Source organism: Zonotrichia albicollis, chromosome 4 (assembly GCF_047830755.1).
Source record: "Zonotrichia albicollis isolate bZonAlb1 chromosome 4, bZonAlb1.hap1, whole genome shotgun sequence".
Classification (NCBI taxonomy): Eukaryota; Metazoa; Chordata; class Aves; order Passeriformes; family Passerellidae; genus Zonotrichia; species Zonotrichia albicollis.
This window is the reverse complement of record NC_133822.1, coordinates 50,673,266-50,695,642: the sequence shown is the minus strand read 5'-3', so window position 1 is coordinate 50,695,642 and position 22,377 is coordinate 50,673,266. Positions and strand designations below refer to the sequence as shown.

Below are 22,377 nucleotides of genomic sequence, written 5' to 3'. Positions count from 1 at the left end.
GCAATCACCTTGGGAGAAGTGATGGGCAGTTGTGAATAATCCCCTGCCACCAACATGTCAAGCAGTGCATGCTTCCTGACACGTGCATGAGGGGATGTAACGTGCAGCCTCACCGCTCACTACCCCAGCTGTGGCTCCTCAAAGCAGTTGCTGCTGTTCTCTGCTGGGCATGGCTCTTCCCTACCAGTATGAGCCTGGGAGGAGAAGACAAAACAGCCAAACATAAGTTTGATGTGGTGGGAGGAAGGTTACTAAAGCTGAATGTACTCCATATTGTGTCGAAGTGGATCCGAAATGTGTAGGATTGCAGCTTCCCTCTAACCGGTCTCCTCCTTCATGCCCAGCCTCATGGCTATGCTGAGAATGCTAAGGGAATGGAATTGCTGGGGTTTGAATTGGTGGTCACCTCAAAATGCCTGTCTAGGAGAAAAAATGCAAAAAGGCTGAAGTTTTCTTGGGGTACTTGCTACAGCTGTTGTAAATGTGGCAAGGCTTGCAAGTATCTACCTGGGGGCCTTTCTTTCCCCTGCTGATGGTCCCAAAATACTGCATTCTCACACATAGTGAATAAAAGGGTAGATGGAAGACATCAAACTCCCTGCAGAAACCATCAAGGTTGCTCAAGCATCCTGTATTCCTTCAGAGGAATAAATCCTCTGCCTGCATCTACCATCTTCAGTGCTGTTTGTAGAGGAGGGAAAGATGCAGTCAGGCAGCAGCCCCACTCCAAAGGAGGGCTGGAAAAGCAGGGGTAGACTGATGGAACAGCTGAATTGCTCTCATACTCCAGAGGAGGTGACAGGGAGGGCTGGCTGTGAGGTACACATCTTGCAGCAGTGAGTTGTTTGTCTTCTTACTCTTGATTGTTAATGACCATGAAAAGCTAGTGGGAGGCCAGCCAGGACACCCGTTCTCTCTCTTGCTTTTAGGGATCCAAAGACTTTGGGATAATTAAATAAATGTTAGGTTGTCAGTCCAAAATAATAACACTTTACAAAGTGAAAATGCAAATTTCCTGCAATATCCCTGAATAGCAGGTGGTATTTCCTGAGGTATTGTTTCTGACCTACAGGGGAATTGATATTATGAACTGACTGAGGAAAATGATTATGGTATCAAGCTCCAGCCATTAAAATAAAACAATGAGAGTATAGTAAACTAAAGAAAGGAACAAGCAAAAGAAGGCTTGGATTTTGTGTATTCGTTGTTGTTTTTTTCCTAATGCTGTAGGCATTGAGTGTGGTTAAGATGCAGAAATCCTCTTTTTACAGCAGAGGCAGCAGCAGAACAGAAATAGTAGAAAATGTTTAAATTCAATTGCTTTTAAGGGCATAAGCAAATAATATGTGATCATTCATAGCATTAGTATTATTAAAGAAGTAAAAAATAGCTGGGTGTTAAATTAACTAGTACTTCTCTATGTCTAGCAAGCGAGACATTTACTCAAGCTGTTAACATGAGATCAGGAACAAACATGCCTGTGTTTCTACTAACTAGATTTTTCTTTGGAAATAGGACAATCTGTTACTGTCTGTCAAAACTCACAGTTTGATTTCTGATTTCCTAAAAAGGAGACAATCTATTAGTTTTGATGGTCTGCACTTCATGCAGTGTCATTTGTATCTCGTTTGAGTGAAATCCATTTAAAACGATTTTATGTATGTAATGTTTCCTCAAGCGTGTTCAAAACCAGCACCTACCTAAAGCAAAGACTGATAACTGATTTAAAATTTATTCTGAACATGCATTGCAGCATATTCCTACATTATATACAGTTTTATAGCTGAAAGATATATATATTGACTCACATTGTAGACCTCCTAGATTTATTTTCTTCTACTGCCACAGCCCTACACTCTCTGCATGGAGCTACTCATGATACCAGCCCAATGCATTTGAGCTCTGTCCACTTCTCTAAGATTGTTCAAATAAATTTGAGAATTCTAGTTTTTTGCGTCTGCTCTTGGTGGATTTTGTATCAACTTCTTCAGCTTTTCTTGCTCGGAGCTTACTCCATTTGTTTGATTTCTCTGGAACACTCCTGTGTGGATGTTCCTGCAGAATGGAAGCAGTGCGCTGTTTTCTCTGTACACCAGGGATGCAAATGGGGATGTGTGTGTCCTCTGGGCTGTCAGATTATATAGGCTAACTGAGAAGCAAAGTAGATACCCCCAGGGATCCCTAGCTACTGTGCTGGGATGCTCAGGAAGGCATGGTACTCAGCACTCGCAGGTATTACTGGCCAGTGCTACAAGTCATGGTGCAAAATTTTAAGTGGGCTGTTTTCTAGGGGATGGTAGGTTAATCTAAAGCTCCCTAGGCTGCATCTTCCCTACCAAAATTCTCAAAAGTGCAAAATTATCCGGCATTATTTTTTCTGAACACCCTTTTCACTGTGCCTTACCTTCAAGGATGTGTAGATTCTGCTCTTCATCAGACATATGATTTGATGTCTGTCAGTTGGTCCAAGCACAGACATCATCATGTCATGGGATGAGCATGGATGTGAAAGGTTTGTCATCATGTATTAAGTCATAGTAAGAGCTGCGCCTCCAACTATGGTTAGAGGTACCTCTGTGAGGGACCATTCAACCAATCCCAGCTCAAGAGTTGGGCCCATCGCACTTAGGAGTAAGGAGAGGAAGGACACTGATGCTTCTAAGAGGCCTATGGAACTTACTTATTGGGTAGGTTGTCCCTGAGAGACAGAATATTTATTAATAGTATCTCAATGTGGAGATCTCATGACAGTTCTGGCTTTCTTATCAGTCTGGAAGATGTCTGAAACTATGATGATACATCTGGAAGACTCATGAAATCATCTGGTTTTGGCTTGCAAACCAGTTTACAGTCAGCAAAGCATTGTCTTTTCAACAGAGAATAATTTTTTTAAAATAACCCCCCCAGTATTTGCTAAGTAAAATAGAGCTAGACTATATCACTTTCATGAGCTATTTATTTGCTTATCTGTGAAAGAAAAAACTGCTATAGAGGACAATTCTACAGTTCAGAATGAGGAAAATAACCACAGATTGCAAAGGGCACATGTCAGCAAGGGCAGGCAGAAATTAGAGTGAAAAAATGTGGCTGAAAAGGCCACACATTTGTGATGTAAATGCATCTAAATTAGCCCCAAAGACAGGCGTTCCTGAGAGGTGATGAAAGGCAAGTGGCATGGGCAACTGCTTATCCCCTCACTGTCTCCCACCCTTTTTAAGTGCTTGTATAATAAACAGTGAATATCCTGACTGTCCTGTTGCCAGTGCCTCCAGCCAAAAAGCTGAAGCAGACCCTCTCCTGCACAGACTGCTGTGCTGAGAGATGGCTGAGTTCTTCAGGAAGAGCACATCCTCCCGTGGATCCTTCTGTCATCGGCCTTGCAGCTGGGGTAGACTCCTCTCCAGGGCAGTACAGTCTCAGGGCCTTTGCATTTCTGTTGACCTGTTTTGTGACCTGAGAAGACAAAGCACTACCATAAAGCCTACAAAAATGCATCTGATCCTAAAATCTGAAAAACCCACTGGTACCTAAGAAGATTCTTTCTAACCAAACTTCCCAATTGCTCTCTTAGAAACACCACAAAACCCTCAAAATATGTCAGTAATGCACATGCTTTCAGAGCATGGAAGAAGCCAAAAGTATGACAATAATACAGCCATCTAGTGAGCTTGGTGGACAAAAAGAAATATGAACAATCTGTTTCTGTTTTTCCTCTCAGTTCCTTGCACATAATGGCAGTGCAGAGAATTTGTTCCCATTTGTGTGTAAGCAGAGAAGGTGGTATGTGTTTGGTCCCACTTTTTCTTGCCATCTCTCCTTGCCACTTTTCATTCCTTCTTCCCATCCCTTTGCATCTTTCCTGCTGACCGCCAGCAGAAGGACCTTGCTCCACACCATTGCCCTTACCTGTCAAAATCTAGAGTATCAGAGTATCCTTGGTCACATCGCTGCCAATGCTAGAATAATCTTGCAGCTGCTGGTAAGTGATCTGGTGCTGGTATAATACCTGATCTCACCAAGGTGGATTATGTTCAGCTGCAAAACAAACCCCTATGTACCCAGCACACCTAATTCCCAGAAAGGGTGTGCCTCTCTGTGCCAACTACAGCATTTGGAGGCCAGCTTTCCTCCTCCTTCTTTCATCCAACAATCTGCTTTCACCTCTGCTGCCAGGACCACCTAGCCACAGATACTACCAACAATTTTTTGCATGTCCCAAACCACAGAGGTTCAAAGCACAATAAAATGTAACTAACTGGAAGATGGAAGCATTTAGCTCTTTCAGTAGACTCTGGAATTTAGCAGAAGAGCAGAATTTAACCAAGGAGAGAATTTAGCTATATTTTTTGCAGCATGAAAAATTAGGTTTTGTCACTTCAGCAACAGAGGCAACAAATTACGGGAGGGTTTTCAGGAACAGAGAATCAATATTCATCAGTCCTATTCTCTGAAACGACCTGCATTTGCTAAAAATGTTCACAAGCCCTCCCTAGCAGCCCTAACATGTAAAAGCAGGCTGCTCTCCAAGTGGCAGCTGATGGAGCTCTGTGAGCAAGGAAACCACGTTAAGCTTTACAAGGGAGTGTGGCAGTAGGAGGGTGCTCCAGGCGCTGCATTCTTGATGTGGTGTCAGGTTTCAGTACTATTATGAAAAAATCTGCAGGGGATTTGCATGCATACCTTACACACATACCTTTGATGTTCACATTGTTAGATCCAAGCAACAAATAGGATCTTTAGGTCACATGTCACTTCCAAAAGGCTGTTAAATAACTATGGCTAGACAGTCAGGTCTAGCCATAGTTAGTCCTGCAAAATTACAGTCAAATTCTTCTTTCCTAGATTGGGTTAAATTCAGAGTCTGTTCAGGGTTGTAAATCCAAAATTACACCAGGATTATAAAGAGCAGGATCTCTGTCTTCCTCCCTCTCTTCCCCTTTTTCACTCTCTTTCAGATCGAGGGAAGCATATGTACTCGAACACTATTCATATTTCTGCTGCTGTTGAGAGGCTGACAGTAGGATATTGACAATAGGATAGATGTTGAGTTTGCAATCATTTATTAAATGGGTTCTGACTAGATTTTAAAAAAAGCTGTTTGCTACTGTCTTTTAAAATACATTATAGTGTTGCATAGATTTCATAATGATGCATGTGATGAAATTGCTGTTAATGAGTAAAATCACACTAGAAATGCAATGGAATGGTGGGTTTTTTTCTGCTTTGCATGATGGACCTAGGAATCATTCTTTTGGACATAATGAATGTAATTTCCATTTAAAAATAAGAATATGAATTGAGTTCAGTATTTAACATACCACACACCAGAATGATCCCAAAATATATCAAGCCAGGAAGTGGATTAATTGCAGCAACTCGCCACCAAGCCCCTGGTATATTTCAAGTACGTGGAAAATGTATTTCTATTTTGGATACTGACTTCTTTATGAAATTATGCCAGAATGTTAGCAATCTGCTTGGACTCTGACAGACACTCTTAGCTGCATCAGTGTCCTGGAGGCAGTAATAGTTACCAAATCTGTTTGATAGACAGACAGCTATCAGACATCTGTATATCCCAGACATACAAAAACATCCCCAGCCAGCCATGTGGCTACCAATGAATCTGCTCAGACAAAGAAGTTCAAGAGAAATGCCTCAGGCGAGATTCTCAGCTGCAGAAAACCAGCCAGGCACAGGCGATTTGCCTTCCTTGCCCTGCATGCGTTTCTTTGGAGGAAAACCCTGCCCAAGCCGTCAGAGGGGAATGGGAGGTCAGGGAGGCAGTGGGTTGAATGGGAAGGGGAAGCTCCTGCAGGATCTGAGTGCTGTGCCTGGGGCTGACCACATAAGTTCTGAACAGGATGTTTTATATTCCTGAAGGACTAGAAATGGCAGTGCAAAATGGCTGCCTAAAATCCCTTGTACTCTTACCCTAGTTTATGCAGATGAGGGGGCAGATAGCTCTTCCTATGAGTGCCCAATGCCGTGTCTGTGCTCAGTGAGCTGAACCGTGCCTGAACACAGGCAGCCTCCAGCAGTGCCCTGCAGTTGTCCATGCTGTGCAGCTGGGAGCTGGCTTTCCTTCACCATCTTGTCCTCTGCCACGTGAGAGATGTTGTTAAGGAAGCACCACAACCCAGGACTCTTCCTTCTAGGCAGTCTGGAGGATAGGTGGCATAGATAGACACAAGCCAGTCAGAGGTCCTGGACTGGGTTGCTTTCTCCTGTTGGTGAAGTCTGAAGGTTTTCTGGGCTGATTACAGTCTGTTGCACCTGCCTTCCCACAGTGCCCACTCTGATGCTTTGGTCCTGCTGTGGCTGAGATGCGGCTCATTAAAGCAAGAAGCACAAATCTCTGGAGGCAGCAGTTCTTGTAGTATGCAGCTAAACTGCAGAGACATGCCACAGACTGCCACTGGGAAATACCCAAGGGAGGTCACAGACTGCTTGGCTCAAATCTCACAGCCTTCAAGGTATCTTGAACGGCTGCCTTTCCAGAATGGTGAAGGTGCCCAAGAGCCAGGGGAAGTGGATACTGTATTTTCATCAGTATTCTCCTTCCTGAGGAGAAGCACAGGTCCAGGCTGTGGCATGGCCATTGCATCATTGCCATGGTGGAGGTGCATAGCCAGGGACAGAGTTACCACCTGATACTGCTGGGACACTGCTGTAGTCCCAGGTCTGCCCAGTGGAGCAATTTACCTTTTGTTTTCAATCACTTCTGTTCTTTGTCCATTCCTGTTTCTAGGCTTGGACCTGTTGTTAGCAGAAGCTTTCATAGGCCTGGGAATTTTTGATTGATTGTTTGTATCTATGCCTACATTGTGGAAAATGGGCTGCAGGTATTTCAGGTTTCTAAATGACACAAGGACACTGTTACTGAATGAGTTCATGTCTTTGTGACCTTAAAATTGAGAAGAGTGAACATCAGCGGTCATAGAGGGAAACATTACCTGACAACAGTTAAATTTTGAGCAAAACCACTGAAGTTCACAGTTCACTTTCCAAACAGCAGTGGATTTTGCAGCAGGTTGGCTTGTTTGGGACTTCCCTATGCTATTTATTCTGTAACTTCACTGGAGATCAATGCAAAGGGCAGGAGTATTCGGGAGCTCCTGGCAGTCAGGTCCAGAGTTGAGTCCACTGCTGACGGTCCTGCAGCTCTGATCAGCTCCATGCCGTGGTTCCAGTGGGAATGACCTCTGCAGCAGAAAGTGCCCTGGGGTCTTGGTCCGTATGGCAGGAGGTGCCTGGGCAAGAAGAGAGAGAAGACTTTAAAACCAAAGTTGGAACCAGATTGTAATGTGAAACAGTGCTTTCCACCTCTAGGTCATCAATTCAAATCTAGCCTGTTTGGCAGTGACCAAAAATCATTTCCACATGGGCCAAGAAAAACGCATGGTGAACACAGGAGTTCCTGTATCCAAACAGACAAGATAGTCTGGAGATGAACAGTTGCACCATAGTTACTTGTCTGGACAGGTCTGCAAGGTATAAAGCTAAGCTGTTTCCTGTCAGTTTATCCCTGAATAATGAGGGCTTGGTTTCTTTTCAAATAACTTATAATTTATTTCTGTCTACTAAAATGTAAGATTTTTTCTTTGAGCTATAGCTAAGAATGACTGAAACCTCCCCTCTGGCTTTCTCAATAGTCTGTCTGTGTAGGGAGTTATAAATAGACACATATGACGTTTGCCAGACAAAAGAGACAGCTCATGTTTCCTTAGGTGTATATCAAGGAAAACCTCAATGCTGAACTGTGTGCTAGAATTATTCTGAGACAGAAAATACTTCTTAATATTTTAGCAGCAAAATGCATAGGGTGCCAAACTAAACTTAAGTAAAATGCATCAGGAAAGCTTATCAAGTGTGTGACAGATGATAATGAAGTAACAGGGAAACCCCACAGATCAGCAGTGACTCTGAAGAAGAGCAGTCAGCAACAACAGATACTTCTGCTGACGAGTTGTATTGATTTTAGATAAGAACACAGATTTAAACTTTGCTTATTGTATTGAAACACAGATACGAGGTCCATTAAATGGATATTTCATAAGCTGCCCTGCCCTAAATATTTTATGGAAATGTAACTAATACTGGCTATCATTATAAAGCTTAGTAACATCTATGAAGAACATTGAACTAACTGCCACTGTGCTTTGAATTTTCATTATGTCCTTGACAAAATTACTGGAATATTGTTGTGCTTGAACTAGCAGTTCAGCTAGCAGATGAATAAAAATAGTGGGTTTTCCCTTCCTGTTCTAAACAATAAATTTGTTCTTGTTAAGATCTGTAATGGTGGGAGTAAGGTTGGGTCAAAGCAACTGAGAAATAATGGATTATATGAACATAAAAGAAAACAGAATTGGATTTTTAAATACATTTCTTTCACTCTTTTATTTCTCCCAGAACATAAAACCCTTCCAAATGAAGTGGTTTACAGATATTTTGTAGTGAAGGTAGCTTTCTGTAAACAAAATATATGAAATCCTAACCTGGAAGTCAGTTTCTTGACTTCCATTGGATGTATACATACGTAACTGGATATATGTACCACTGCCTGAATTTTAAGACTACCAAAAGAGTCATTTGAAGCAGCATGCTTTGAATTTGCCAAATTAAATATCTTTTTTTATGCCAGTAAAATAACTACTAAAAGTCACTCTGTGTACTTGGAAAACCTTGAAAACTTGGGGGAAAGCTCTCTGCTTTCCCCAACAAGTGGAATAAAAATACTCTTTATCATCGACTAACTGGTGCAGTTTCTGACATGTTGCAGACTTTTCCAGCATCAGTCAGGGAAGGTCAGTTTAAAAGCTAATAAATATTTTTGCAATTATTTGACTTTGTATTGAAAACTCAGAGGAGTGCCAAGTAGGATAGAAAATAAAGAATAGTTTCACAGATTTTGCCAGAATTCTCCACAGATTACTATTAGCCTCATTTATGAGACTGCACAGAGAACTGTGAAATCTCCTTTGAACTCTAAGGGCCAGATGGTTTTGCTGTTAGATTCTAATGACCCACAGCAGTGTGCATACACAGACACTACAGTTGCCAGTTGACTGCAAGCACGTGAGGGGGCACGAGAATTCATGACCTGTACTTCCAAAACACAAGTTCCCTCACTGCTGATGGGATAAAAAAGCAGTTCTGCTACTGCCTCAAAAGGGAGATTATTCCTAAAGCAAGCCATGAGCATACCTGGACCTGAGGAGCGAATGGCAGGCACATCGTCCCATGCAATTTCAGGAAGATTTCTACTGATGATCAGGAAGCTGCAAGTGGCTTTTGGTGGGAGGTGAGAGTTTCCGGCAGGCTGTGTGGGCCACTGGTCCCAGCACTGTATCATTCTGTGCTGGAAGAGGAGAGAAAGGCTGTGCTCAAACCAATTAAAGCTGTAGGGCAGAATGGTAGTTACTCTGCTGTCATATGGAACTGCTTGTAAGACATGATTTATTTTGGTTATATTGGTTTCAACTGGTATAATATGAACTTCCTGATTTTTTAAGGGTATGTAGACAAAAAGACCAAATATGGTTTTACTCATCTTTTAATTCAGAACTACAAGTGTTTGGATGACCTATGAAATTATTTTAATGATCTCTGCACAACAGAGAGCTGTCAGCACTATAAATGTCATCCTAACTGGGTATTAGTTTCCATCATGGCCATTTAGTCTCCCCAGCAGAGCTACTTCCATGCAAATCTCTTATCTCTGTCAAGCTGTTGGAAAAAAAACAAAGAGTCGCTGTTGCCAAGAAGCATCAAGCAGACATCTTCATAACACTCAGTTTGAAGAGGAAGACACGAACAGAAAATCTAAGAACGCTCTGTGTGTGCAGCTTGCCCTTGGAGCTTCAGGCCTAGCAGCCAGGGGATGATTTGCATTCAAACCAATGTTTTTATTTCTGATCATTAAAAATGTGTCCCAGCATTGCTCATACTAGTTGATAAAGATTTACCCTTAACTTTCCATTTTCCTTCCTTAGCTTTGTGGTGCTAGGAAAAGTCACAGGGTAAGAAGTACTCCTGTGAATGATAAGTGTGACAAATTGAATTTGATACAATTTTAGACTGCTGGTACAAGATGAATATGAACTCATCACATGAGACTGCTCTTTAGTTCTCATGTAGAAAGCAAAGAAATTGTTTGACCAGTATGAGCTGTAAGGATATATGTATTATATTGACATAAAGCAAATCAACAGAATTTGAAAATAAGAAAAGAAAATGAGGAATGAGTGACTGAGGAGGAGTTGAAGAAGTGTAGAAGATAAACAGTTGGGCTTTTAACATTCAAAACTTACAGCAAAGAGAAAACCATCAAAATTTTGTGTATTCTTCTTTTCAGGCATTTTGTGGGGTTTTTCCTTTTCAAAGTTAGGAATATTATCCTCAAGTTTTAAATTATTATCTTCTGCCTTAGCTCACATACTCAATATTTTAAGCATGGCAAAAGAAATACTGCTGCATTTTGGATTTGTTCTTGTTTGATAGACATTTAAATGACCTTGTCATAGGATTTTTCCAACATTGTAGCTTGTTCTTTCTGTCTCATACATATTTTATAAAGATATCTAGTGCTGACTTGTACTTGCATATGACATAAAAAACCCTGAAGTTTGCTTTCGAGTGTATGGAACATCAGCTGCTGCACATGCAGTGTACAATAGCTGTTTTTCAAACTTAGGATAAAGATGAAATGTGAAAGCACTGTGTTGTACTAATCTCCTCTGAAGATGGCTAACATAAGTGAGAGAGCCTCTGACACTACCATCTTACTCTGCAGGCTCCTAGCAGGGGCAATACATAACAATTCAGAGCTCTCTTGCTTACAACTTTATTTTTGCCTCTTGTCCATGGCTATCTTATAGTTCCAGTCTTTTCCATAACCAAGGCAGATTATCTTTCTTTCCAGATAATTGAACATGCAGGTGCAACACTTGTGAATCAGAGGTGTCACTTTCAAAGCCCTGAAAAGATCTTTTAATGCAGTAAACACAAGGTTTAGCAAGTTGAAGCATTAGTATGTCAAAATGGTTCCAAAGGCACTGCATCCACAACAGTTAAAGAAACTAAAGGGGCGCTTGGGAAATTTCTTGTTATTCCTGAGCACCTCAATTCTTCTGGTCAGGGCGCTCTGAGTCAGCAGGCACCGGTCCTCACAGGACTGGACCTTACAGGATTTATATGTCCAGCCACATTCCCACTCAGCGAGGCTGAAGCATGAAAAGCAACGCCTTTGAGAATTGGCACTTGCAGTGATTCAGCTGCCACCAGCCGGAGCCCTCAAAGTGACATGAGTGGGCACGGCTCCCAGCGTGTCAGTGTGTGTGCCACTCACACTGGCTGAGGGACTGAGCCCTGCTCCTGGCCTTGCATAGCTAAACCTCTTCCATTTAAGGCAACAAGCATAACATATGCTGAGCTCCAAATCCCAAGTGCAGGGAAACCTAGCTGGCAGTGAGCAAGCCCTGCCAAGGAGCTCTCAACATGAAGCACTAGGATAGCAAAGGTCTTGAATGACTAAAATTCTTGAAAGCCTTGGTCAGTATCACAGACAGTTTCCAACTGGGCAAAGTACAATATTTTCCCTCTGCTTTTTATGAATGGCTGGATAGGGTTGTGCTGGAGTCAGAGTTCCCTGTGGAAGCCATTCATAAAAATAGCAAAACAAAACAAACACATGCAAAAAAAAACTTTAAAGGTCCAGTCCAAAGCCACTGGGTGCCAGAGGCTGGGAAAACATGCTGGCAGCTCAAGCCCCAGCTATCACTGAAAGTATTCAAGGGGCTTTTTGGTGGTCTGAAAAGTATGAACTGCTGTGTAGAAGGGCAGCTGGTAGAATTACTGTGACACATACTAGGCAGAAAGCCAGAGCTGGCCTTGTTTCAGACATTGTCTTTCCTCTCATTGAAGTGTCAGGACCTAATTCATGGAAAATATGGTGAGTTGGCAGCTCTTTCAGAAGATTTCATTGAGTTACAGTGAGTGAGAGTCACATGAACATAGAGTGCACGGCCAAAAATATATGGGGCTTTCTGAGCTGGAGAAAACAGTCAGCCTCTAAAAATGTCTGTGGATTTCATGTGGTTTGGGAGTAGACACATGTACAGGTGTAATCAACAGGCAAAAGAAAAGAAAATAAAGTGAAGAAAAAAACTGACAGATTACAAAAGAGCTCAGTGAGTTCTATAATTATGAGAGATTCCTTTAAAACAAATCATTCCTTTGTTCAAGAGCAGCAAATGTCCATTAATGAGTTCAGGGCCTGCAGTCCACCTGGAGAAGGCATCAATAAAATGTGTGCCTTGATAATAGTTTCTCCATTGCAAGGGAATTTAATGGAAAAGGAAAGGGTCCACCCTGAAGTTTAAAGACAGACCTAGTCATCAGATATTTTTTTTCCTCTCATATTTATTTGAGAGCAGAACTTGGAGACTGTTATATACAAAAATATAACAGCAGTAGGATTCTACTGAGTTAGAAAAAGACTGAAAATAAACAAAGCATCTTTTGTTAAAATGGGACACTTGTCGTGGGCAGCCAAATTTAATCAGTTACATTTAATTTACATTTTCATTGATCCTTCCCACTGAAATATTGCTCTGAAAGGCCAGTTACACTAAACTGCTTATTCAGAAAAATTCCAGTTATTTCCTACTACACTGTCGTGAAAATTAGGTTTTTGGCCGTGCAGAGGGATGGCATGTTGGCTTCTGCCCAAGAGAGGACTAAAACCATGTCTGGGATTAGGAAAAAAGCAGGAAGGAAGGGCAGGAAGAAAATCATTGGGTGCAACTCATAGACTTTAAAAACAGAATGTCTGGGGGAGGGAGGTAGGCAGGCAGCAACTTTGTCCCATTGAAGTAAGAAAAGCCTTTTTGTTGTTTCTGTGTCAGGATTTCATCCTTTATCTGTGGTCTTATTGTTCCATGCTGCTTCCAGCACCCACAAGGGTCATCCCATCATCTGGGCAATGCTGGTGTGTTTTAAGTATATCTGTATTTGTTCATTAGTTGGTACTCCTCTTCTCCTGAGTGGGGATGGAGCACACTAGCACCTTGGTGGCTCTCCTGACTCATGTGAGGACTGTGTTTCCCAGTCCTGCGTGGGGCCGGCCAGGAGAGAGACTTGCTGAGGATCCATGATGGTGCCACCAGGTCCTGCATAGGCAGGTGGACACACCCACCCTGGCCAATGATGGGCATCCCTGTAATCACATGAATAGGTTTGCAAGGGTCAGCACAGCGTCAGCTTCATGCAGCTGAAAATCTCAAACCAGTGTGTGGCTGGAACCACTGTCCATGCCAGTCTCCTTGGTTTTGGCAAGGGTGGCTTTGGTCAAGTGGGAAGCCGTGGCTCGGTAATGGGGTTATGTGTCCTTCAACTCTCTGCCTGAGCTTTGACCCTGCTTGTGAGGAATAGGGAGGGCTCCCCCTCAGGAGGACACTCCACTCACAGATGAGAATGTTGTAAGAGAGCAGCAGCAGTGGAGACAACAAAATCTATTTCGAAAATCAGGTCACTCTCATGGTCTGGTAAGTTAAAGCAGCAGTACCATAGAAGAGCAGAAAGATGTAACATGCTAGATTAGATTTCACTTTGGTTTTAATTGTACAAGCTTAACATACTCCTCTTTATCCACACTAACATGAACAACTTCAGAGCAAAGTTGTAGATAGGTATAGGAGAGGCTGGGTGTGAGAGCTGGTATGTTCATCTCTCCGTTTCTGACTGTGGGCTTTTCATGTGTTTCATTTCTATTGCTGAAAATATTTTTCCTAGTACTCATAAAATCACAGTTAAGTGTTTTCTCTTAATTTTGTTTCTCACTGTACCTTTGTTTTACTTTTCAGCCTCAACAAGTGGTTCAAAAGAAGCCTGCTCAGGTAAGAAAAACTAATTTAAATTATTTAGACTACTTTAAGTTAAATAATATTTCAACTGGCCTCTTTTACGGTAAAGAAAGGAGGGAGATGCATCAATCATATGAGCTGGGGGACAGCTGCTGGCTTGCTGGGCACAACCACCAGAACAAGTCATGTGGTGGCCCTGGAAAGAGAGGAAGAAGCAGAGAACAGTGCCTGCCCAGAATTGTCCTCCTGCATTGATCACCTTGCAGTGATAATGCAGACACTCATGCACACTTCTGTGGTGTGAGTCCAGCATGCAATAAATATCTCTCTGTGGGACAGATGGGAACTGCATTACAGCAAGAAGGAGCATATGCATGAAACCCATCTCTCTGCTTTTCTTAGTGTTGCATATAGGCAAAGCCTTATAAAATAAGGGCCTTTGTGAAATCATGGCTACCCTGCTACTTAGGCTAAGTAGAAGGGAACTATGGGAGAGTGACTCAGCTGGAATAGGGGTAGAGAGATGTGAGAGATGTGAGAGACATGAGAAACATGCAAGGTGATGGCCACGTGTCCACATCGTGGTGTATGGTGGTTGGTGGCCTTGGGCTTTTTGTGCCTTAAAACTGTGCAAACTGGTAACCCATTAACTGCTTAAAAAGACCTTGGTTTTGCAATAAAGCAGCTTTCCTTTGCACCGCCTGGGGACTCTGCATTGCTCTGCATCATCACACTAAAGGATTCTGTAAATCCACAAAATATAATAGGCTGAACTTGGTAACCAGATTGGATCCGCCGTCTGAAAGACTAGCACATTGGAACTTTTGGGTTGAGTAGTATAATTCTTTTTTAACACTTTGAAAAAATGCAAGCCACAAGGTGTCATGAAACCAGTCAAACACTGCAGTTAAAATCAACATCATTTTCTTCTTCCAGCCTGCCCTAAAAACCCCAAGAACCTAACTCTTTGTTATATGTGCACCAACAGAGAAAAACATCTGGGCATGGGAGCAAGTCCCTGACTGCTTGGCAGAGTACGTGGGCTGTGCAGCTGTACCTCCATGAACACGAATGATAACTTAGTCAAGAGCATAAACGGTCCATTGCTCTTCTGGAAAGAGGTCTGCTTTTAGAAAGGAATAATACTTCAATTTTTCCACCTTATGGTTCTAATACATTATTGTACAGTGTACATCAGTGTACATTGTCATGTGTACAGTGTACATATGTACAGTGTACATCATCATAATATCAACTGCAATCTGAATTAGGAACTGTTGCATGCCAAACAGAAAACATCCAGATACAAGTTGAAGGGGTAAAATGATGTAACTCTCCAAAGCATGTGCAGGAATCAGATTTCTACAAAAGAAATCAATACAGTTGTAGCAATGATGAATCCATGGCACAGCTAATAATGTCTCTGAATGGTGGAGGTGACACACAGCATGAATGTAGCAGTACTTTCAAGTAAGGTTAAGTTTTGTGAGGAGAGGTGATATCCTTTGTTTAGGCCACCTTATGCTAAAAACTGCCTAAGTCACCAGCGACTTACTATCTATGATCTGACTGCACCACACAATTCAGAACACACCAAGCTCTTCTAATAGAAGAGATTTCCTCTCCATGTCTTGCTTGTATCCTTCAAATGTTACTGCTACAATCAGGCTATTCCTACTACAACATGGTGGTAAGCCTGCTGGTGGGCATAAAGCCAGCTCTCTCCTCTGTGGCACCTGAGTGACAGGGAGGCTAAGCCCTGCTGCAGAGAGGAGGCAAATCCAGGAGGCAGAGACTCCCAGGCAGCTGCTAATGTTGTCTTTTCCTCTGGCACGCCTCAGAGCTCAGTCCCACCGAGGTAAGCAGGAAGAAGGGATCTGCAGCTGATGGCTGTAGCCTAGCCTAGCAGAAACCATTCCTGCCAAGGGCCTTGTGGTGCTGCCAGGTTTCCAAGCTGCCCAGGCACTGACTCCTGCAAGTGCTTTGTTTGTGCAATAACCATGTGCAAGCCTGGATGCAAGAAAGGAAGAAAGATCTGGGACTGAAGCTGGGCTGGGATGTAGGAGGACAAAGAGGGGACCTGGACTCTGTTGTTTTGTAGTAGAACAAAGTAATGACAGATTTAATTGATGGCCAAATGATGTAGGCATTTGAACTGAAGCACTAGCATTCCCCATATGGATTTTCCTGACCGTTTGCTGAAGCAGTGATTCTGGTAGGGATGCTGAAGCGTGTGTCAACCAGCTGGATGCCACTGCTTCTACAGTGGTGCCTCAGCAGCATCTCTGTAGGCAGAGACAGAGAAAAGAAAGCCTTTTGACATTCCCATTAGTAATGGAAGTGTTTGTGTAGAAAGTGAGGAGCCACAGAAGAATACATGAAAGGAGAAAGAAGTCTGTTTAGATCTCTCCAGTTACCACAACTGAGTAGTGAAAGAACACCTTAAATTATTTGTATGCCATGCCTTTCCACAGACAACATTTCTGTTTTTAATCTGTAGACGAAGGGATGTTCAGTGAAATCACTGAACTTATCTTCAGCCCTTCCTGGTTTTAACAGGCCACGCTCTCATGCTTGCAGTACCACACAATTGCAGTTCTGCTGTTATGGGTGCATGGCAAGAACAAAAATTTATCACTGTGAGCAAATGCTCAGGAGAGTGTCTTCCCGAGGCTGAAAGAAGGAGAGGTAAAACAGTGTAATTCCTGGGATGATCAAGAACTTCATGCTGCTGGGTTTCACTCGGTCTGGTTGCCTTTCTCTGATTTCTTTTCATAGTACCTAATTTCCCTTTAAAGTAGGGAGGTTCAGACTCTGAATTAACAACAAGAACATGAGCTCATGCAGGCTTTCTAATCTGAGCTGTCTAAGGAAATAGTGATAAATTATATAAACATGGGGACTACATGGAAGTTCATGGAGGATAATGTAAATCTTATACTACATTCAGAGGAATCTCTTCCTTTTCCATCTGTTTCCTTCAAAATATCCTCCCAGATGGCTTTACCATGTGGCAGTCTGGATTAAGTTACAAATGTGTACTTTCTTCATTGATGGGGACTGTGAGAGGTTACAGTCAAGAACTGCTGTTTGATGGTGAGCCTTCCTTGGTAAAAGTGGCAGAAATTCCTGCTCACACTTGGTCCCTGAGTGGTCTCCTGTGCTTTGAATTTCATGTGTATTCTGAAAGATTTCTTATGAGTGTTAGTTTACATCACTCTTAGTCTTGTTCTTGTTGCTAGCAAGTATGTCTCTTGGGTTTGTGTCACTTTTACAAGTACAGAAGCAGTAAGACCAGATAAAATTCTCATTTTGCAAATAACAGCTCTGTTCCTATTACCATTTTCCAGATTTTAAGCATCATGCAGGGCACTGCCATGCTCTAAATCTCTTCATGGGTGTCAGCTGTCCAGTTTAGGGCCATACAGATGTTTATGTAAACTTCTGCAGTATCTTTAAACTTAGCCAGAGCTCTGAGGATTTGCCATCACACAGAGAGTAAATAGCAGCAGTAAAACCCACTGGAAATCTACACACCCATGTCATTAATATGAAGCTTTGAATACAGTGGTCTGGTCACATCTTTGTGATGATCACTCATACTCTCACACTTCCTTGGGGAAATTAAGAAAAGAGCCAGCATAACTGTGTGACTTTGGTAAATTTAGCACTTTCACGTAGATATTTGCCTGAACCTCAAAATAAGACTCTTTGAAATCTGCTCTGTCTCTAAAGAATGTACAGCTGGATCTTACAGTCATGACATAGTAATATTTTTACTGAGGTGTGCAAATACACAGTCCAAACAGAAATTTCTTCATTTCCTCATTTTAAGCACGTTGTAGCAGCTGTTGACTTGTCCATATGGGGGAGTTACACTCCAAAGTAATATGAAGGAAATAGATGTTCTTAGGAAAACACAATGAAAATGATCAAAATTTTCTGGAAACAGGACATGTTTATTTTTTATCATAGAACAGCCCTTTGAAAATTTTATTATCTCTCTTAAAATCTCAAATCCTTGGAAATTCTTTATATCTGAGTCTGAAAGACAGCATACCACTCAGAAAGATGGTGTGTAGATCAGAATAAAAGTGAATCAGTCAGAAGAGTACACGTAGAACAGTGTACACAAGAAATTGTACAGAAAATGTACACCAAAAGAACAAGTGAAGCATACTTCTCTACCTAATGCTAAATGTAGTAGATGTTTTTAAAACAATGTCCAAAATAATCACATCCAACAAGAATAAATAAACACTAAAAAGTGTGGTCTTATTTCGTACAGGAAAGAAGATCTGGATTTCCTGTATTTTTTCCTGCTACTCATTTCTCAGCGTCAGTATCAATAAAGTTATGCATGTGAATTATTTTATAGATATAGATATAGATATAGATATAGATATAGATATAGATATAGATATATACACACACCTCAGATTGCATCTATTGCATATGTCTACTCAGTGTAGGACGCAGTAAATGCTAGAAACATCACACAGGCTCTGCAGCCCATGAGCTACACCTGTGGGTCACACATTCGTGTGCAGCCACAGAGTTGCAGACTGTGAGCCTGGGGCCCCTGGTGGTTGTGTGGCGGGGCCAACGTGCTGGCAGACCCTGGCCAGTAGGGCCAGGGAGCACATATCTCATCACCTCTCTGTGCCATGCAATAAAGCTGCACTTACACCAGCTTCAGGCCTTCTGTGTATCTGCTAGCCACCATATGTGAACTCGTCGTTTTCCCTTCTGGGAAATGGCAGACAGAAATGTGGTAGGAATACTCCAGAAATCCACTTTCACAGGTTGAAAAGAAGCTTCCAGTGTCACAGACAGAATGGCACCAAGCACATACACATCTGAGAGAGTGAGTGCCATTGTCCAAGGCCACCCTGTGTCCTGTGAACCCAGTAATGCTGCAGTCTGAGCCTTGACTGTAGAAATACTGAATAATCTCTGCCCTGGAAGTTGACCTAGTGCCCTGGGGTCTCATTTCTCTTTCCACTGCATTCAGCAAGCTACCTTGTGTCTCATGGACTTTTTTTGTGTTTATTGATAAGGAGAGTCAGAAAGTTCCCAGGGGAACTCCCAAAAAGTCGTATCCTGGAGAGGTAAAACTTTCTTTTCCAATAATGCGTGTAATTTTGTACTTAAGGACAGGATAAATGTGCGTGTGTTACATAGGCCGCTCTGGAACATCCTCTAATGTACTGTAGGCTCTTGGTACCATGTGAACACATCCTGGGCAAACGTATTGTGGCTTATGGGAAATAAGGAGAGTCTCTAGCTTTCTTCATGGATGCAGTAGATGGAATTTCATGGAGGTACTGGGCTTAACATCCTTACTTTCTTTCTCTTTTCAAGGCAAAATGGTGGAAACTGGTGTGGTTTCCAAATGAAAACATATTCAGTCTTCCTTTGTTTTTTATAAGGGGTTTCTTGTGACAGGGAGACACTGAATAATTTGTCTGATGACTTAAAAAATCCCAACAAAACAGCTGTTTTTTGAACTAAAATAAGAAAAAGAATCTGGCAGAAAATATAGAAGTTGCAATTACTGCTTCAATGAACAGATGAAGTACTAACCTGGGCTAAAGAATGATGACTAGAAAGAGAGGTCAGGTGTATCTGAAATAAAATATTTTCTTACTTACATGACATAACTTCTGAATAGAGTCTGAATAATGTAATTCAATGATGCTATGCCTGAATACCTGAATCAGTGTAAGACTGAGCTAGCTAAGGTTTTAAATATTTATGATTGTAATTTACTACATAGCTATGATAGAGAAACATTTTTGAGACGGCTACTTCCATAAATTTGTCTGTAAATAAATTAAGCAAATTGATTGGATTAAATCAATGGATTAAAAAACTCTTCAAGAACAGGAGTATATTTAGGCATTCAGTCAATTTTAAAGACTCAAAAATTGGAAATACCTCAGCAGCAGTCCCATTTCCTATCCTAGCAAGCTCTCCAGGCTACCAGGAGAGAAGTGTTCCTAGTGCTGCTCCCTAAACCTGAGACATGGTGCAGCTCAGGATTTGAAGGTCAAAGAGCCTGAGTGATCAAGCAGGAGAAGCATGATTTGATTTGGTTGAGTCCACAGATCTGTTAAATTCAGATATGTAATTCTGACAGTAGATGCTGACTGTGTTTTACATCCCCTTGCTTAATGCACCTGCGGTCCACAAGGCAGGCTAAGATGCCTGTCACTGTGCCCAAGGAACAGAGGTGCTCAGTCAGCACTGTGCCAGGACAGCACAGCTCCCTTTGAAACCACTATTTCTGAGAGCTGTGCTGTGTAAATTCCATTTTGGGCAAGTGTCACAGTGCCTTGATTCCCCTTCCACTAAAACTGAGGTGCTTATGCTCCCTTCTTGCATAAGGGAGTGATCAATGTGCATGCATTTATAATCTGATGTGACAGAAAAGGAATCAGATTTAGCAAGATATTTTTTTTCTTCCTGACTTGTGAGGGACTATCTCAGGGATTCAGTCTTGCCTGCTGCAATGTGCCACTTGAAGATGTCATGTCCTTGTCAGCCAGTTTATGAGTCAATCTAAGAGCAGGAGTGCTGTGACTTAGTTCAACATAACAGGAAGCTTCATCTCTGAACAAGAACAATAATGGATTCCTGACAGCTCAAACACACAACATTTATTTCCCTGAGGCAAACTGTAGGGCAGGAGCAGCTTTCTGAATGAAGCACTGGTCACGCATTTGTCCATTCAACACAGATACACTTTCAGATCCCTGCTTTTTTTTCCAGTATGCTGGGCAGGACCTGACCCTAAAAGTAGGGACGTAAAACTTCAGGGACTACAGCTGTTGAGCCACTCCTTGCATAGCACAGGGAGTGAGTGTTGCAGTTGGTAGTAGAAGGCCAGAGTATGCAGGGATGAGCTAAAAAACTTTCCCTTAAGCCAGCAACACTCCTCTTCAGCCTCTCCCTATCTATTCCCTCCCCACTCCTTGCTTGTGGAAGAAGCCTGAGGTGGTCGGCAATATCTGCGGGCAGAGTGGCTGTGTGTTTGACCCCACAGCTGTGGCCACAAAAGGGGTTTAGGGAGGAACTCCTTCCGGTTCTGAACTTGGCTCTGATTTGACACAAACTGAAGTCTCACTAATAGTGGCCAGAAGAGAAGGGCTCGTGGTGTGTACTTGGGAAACACTGTTGAGGAGCATAGCTGAGCAGTGTTTAAAAAAGTGTCAGTCAGGAGTAAATTAAACAGTGCTACTTTTGCATACACATGCTACATATTGTGGCTGAGATTTTCAAGAGTAGCAAGAGTCAGTGCTGCTAACACTTGGGTATCTTACTTCATACAAGACATGCGAGACATACAGCATTCTCAGCAGCACATGGCTACTCCCAGAAAATAAGGATTATTTTAAGATATTTCCTGTCTGATACTCAGAAAGCTGAAACTACCAGCATGATCACTGTGTGGACTTACAGTAATAAAAATAATCAAAATGCTAATTAGCAAAGATGTGGAGCAGAAGGCTGCACAGGAGGAAAGTGCTCTTTGGTGAGAGCTTGATTCCTGAGCTTCTCATCAAGGGCTCTGCATTTTCAATGGTCTGCATTGTTGTTGATCCTCCATATTCAGGTGAAGCCACTGAAAGATGCTCTATTCCCTGACTTAAATATTACTACAGATACTTCAGGGTTGTATCCTTGCTCATTTGCTGCACTGAAAAACATGGGAAACAGACCTATGTAACCATTCTTGGAAATTGCTCTATCTTTGCTGTTCCAATTCCGCATATAAATTCTGCTGCAAATTTTGTTTTAAAGATTAAGTATGGTGTGATGCATATGTAATAAGGTAAGCGCAAATAGAATCAAAGTTAAGGTCAATGAAAATACAGTTTTTGTCTGTTAAATAATATGCTCAGATAGATAGTTACAGTCTTCACCCATCAGCACTAATAAAGTTTGGCTAGGAAAAAGAGCAGTATACTCAGTCCTTATTACCATATTTAAACATGTTATGGAAAGAAGCAATAAGAAGACAGTATTTTTTTTTTCTGGATAAATACCAGGGTAACCTAGTATTTTGTAAATGTAGTTCCTTGAAATCAATGCTGCCATGCTACCCCTGGGTGACATCTGGCCTCCCTGGGCAGTCCCTCAGCTTGTGACACCTGTGCCAGACATTAAGGCTAGGATGGACAGGCTGAGCCTATGAGCTTGCCTCCTCCCTTGCAGTTGAGAGAGGACAAATCAGGTGAAGGATTCATAATCAGTGTGAAACATTTGTGATAGACACTTTAAAACCATTATTCCTGGTGGAGCTTCTATTCTATAAAATTTCTATTGATGCTCTCACTGTACTGTTCCTTAGTGCTGAGATGGAGTGAAGCAGTGCAGACGACAAACAGTCCATGACAGGCTAGGTGCAGTCTGGGGGCACATTCAGAGCTCATGGTCATTGATTGCTCCTTGGATGTTGTAGGCATGTGACTGCTGTGACAGTGGACAGTAAGAAGTACAGGAG

General features: G+C 42.1%; 1 protein-coding gene across 2 annotated transcripts in view; it reads left to right on the top strand.

Annotated features, from left to right (window-relative positions):
- HMGA2 (high mobility group AT-hook 2) overlaps nucleotides 1-22,377 on the top strand; it is a 143,469-nt gene that overhangs the window by 106,428 nt on the left and 14,664 nt on the right. For both annotated transcript variants that reach the window (XM_074539773.1, XM_074539774.1), the window contains exon 5: nucleotides 13,869-13,901. In XM_074539773.1, the coding sequence (XP_074395874.1) occupies nucleotides 13,869-13,901 (33 nt within the window). The remainder of the gene's footprint in view (nucleotides 1-13,868; nucleotides 13,902-22,377) is intronic.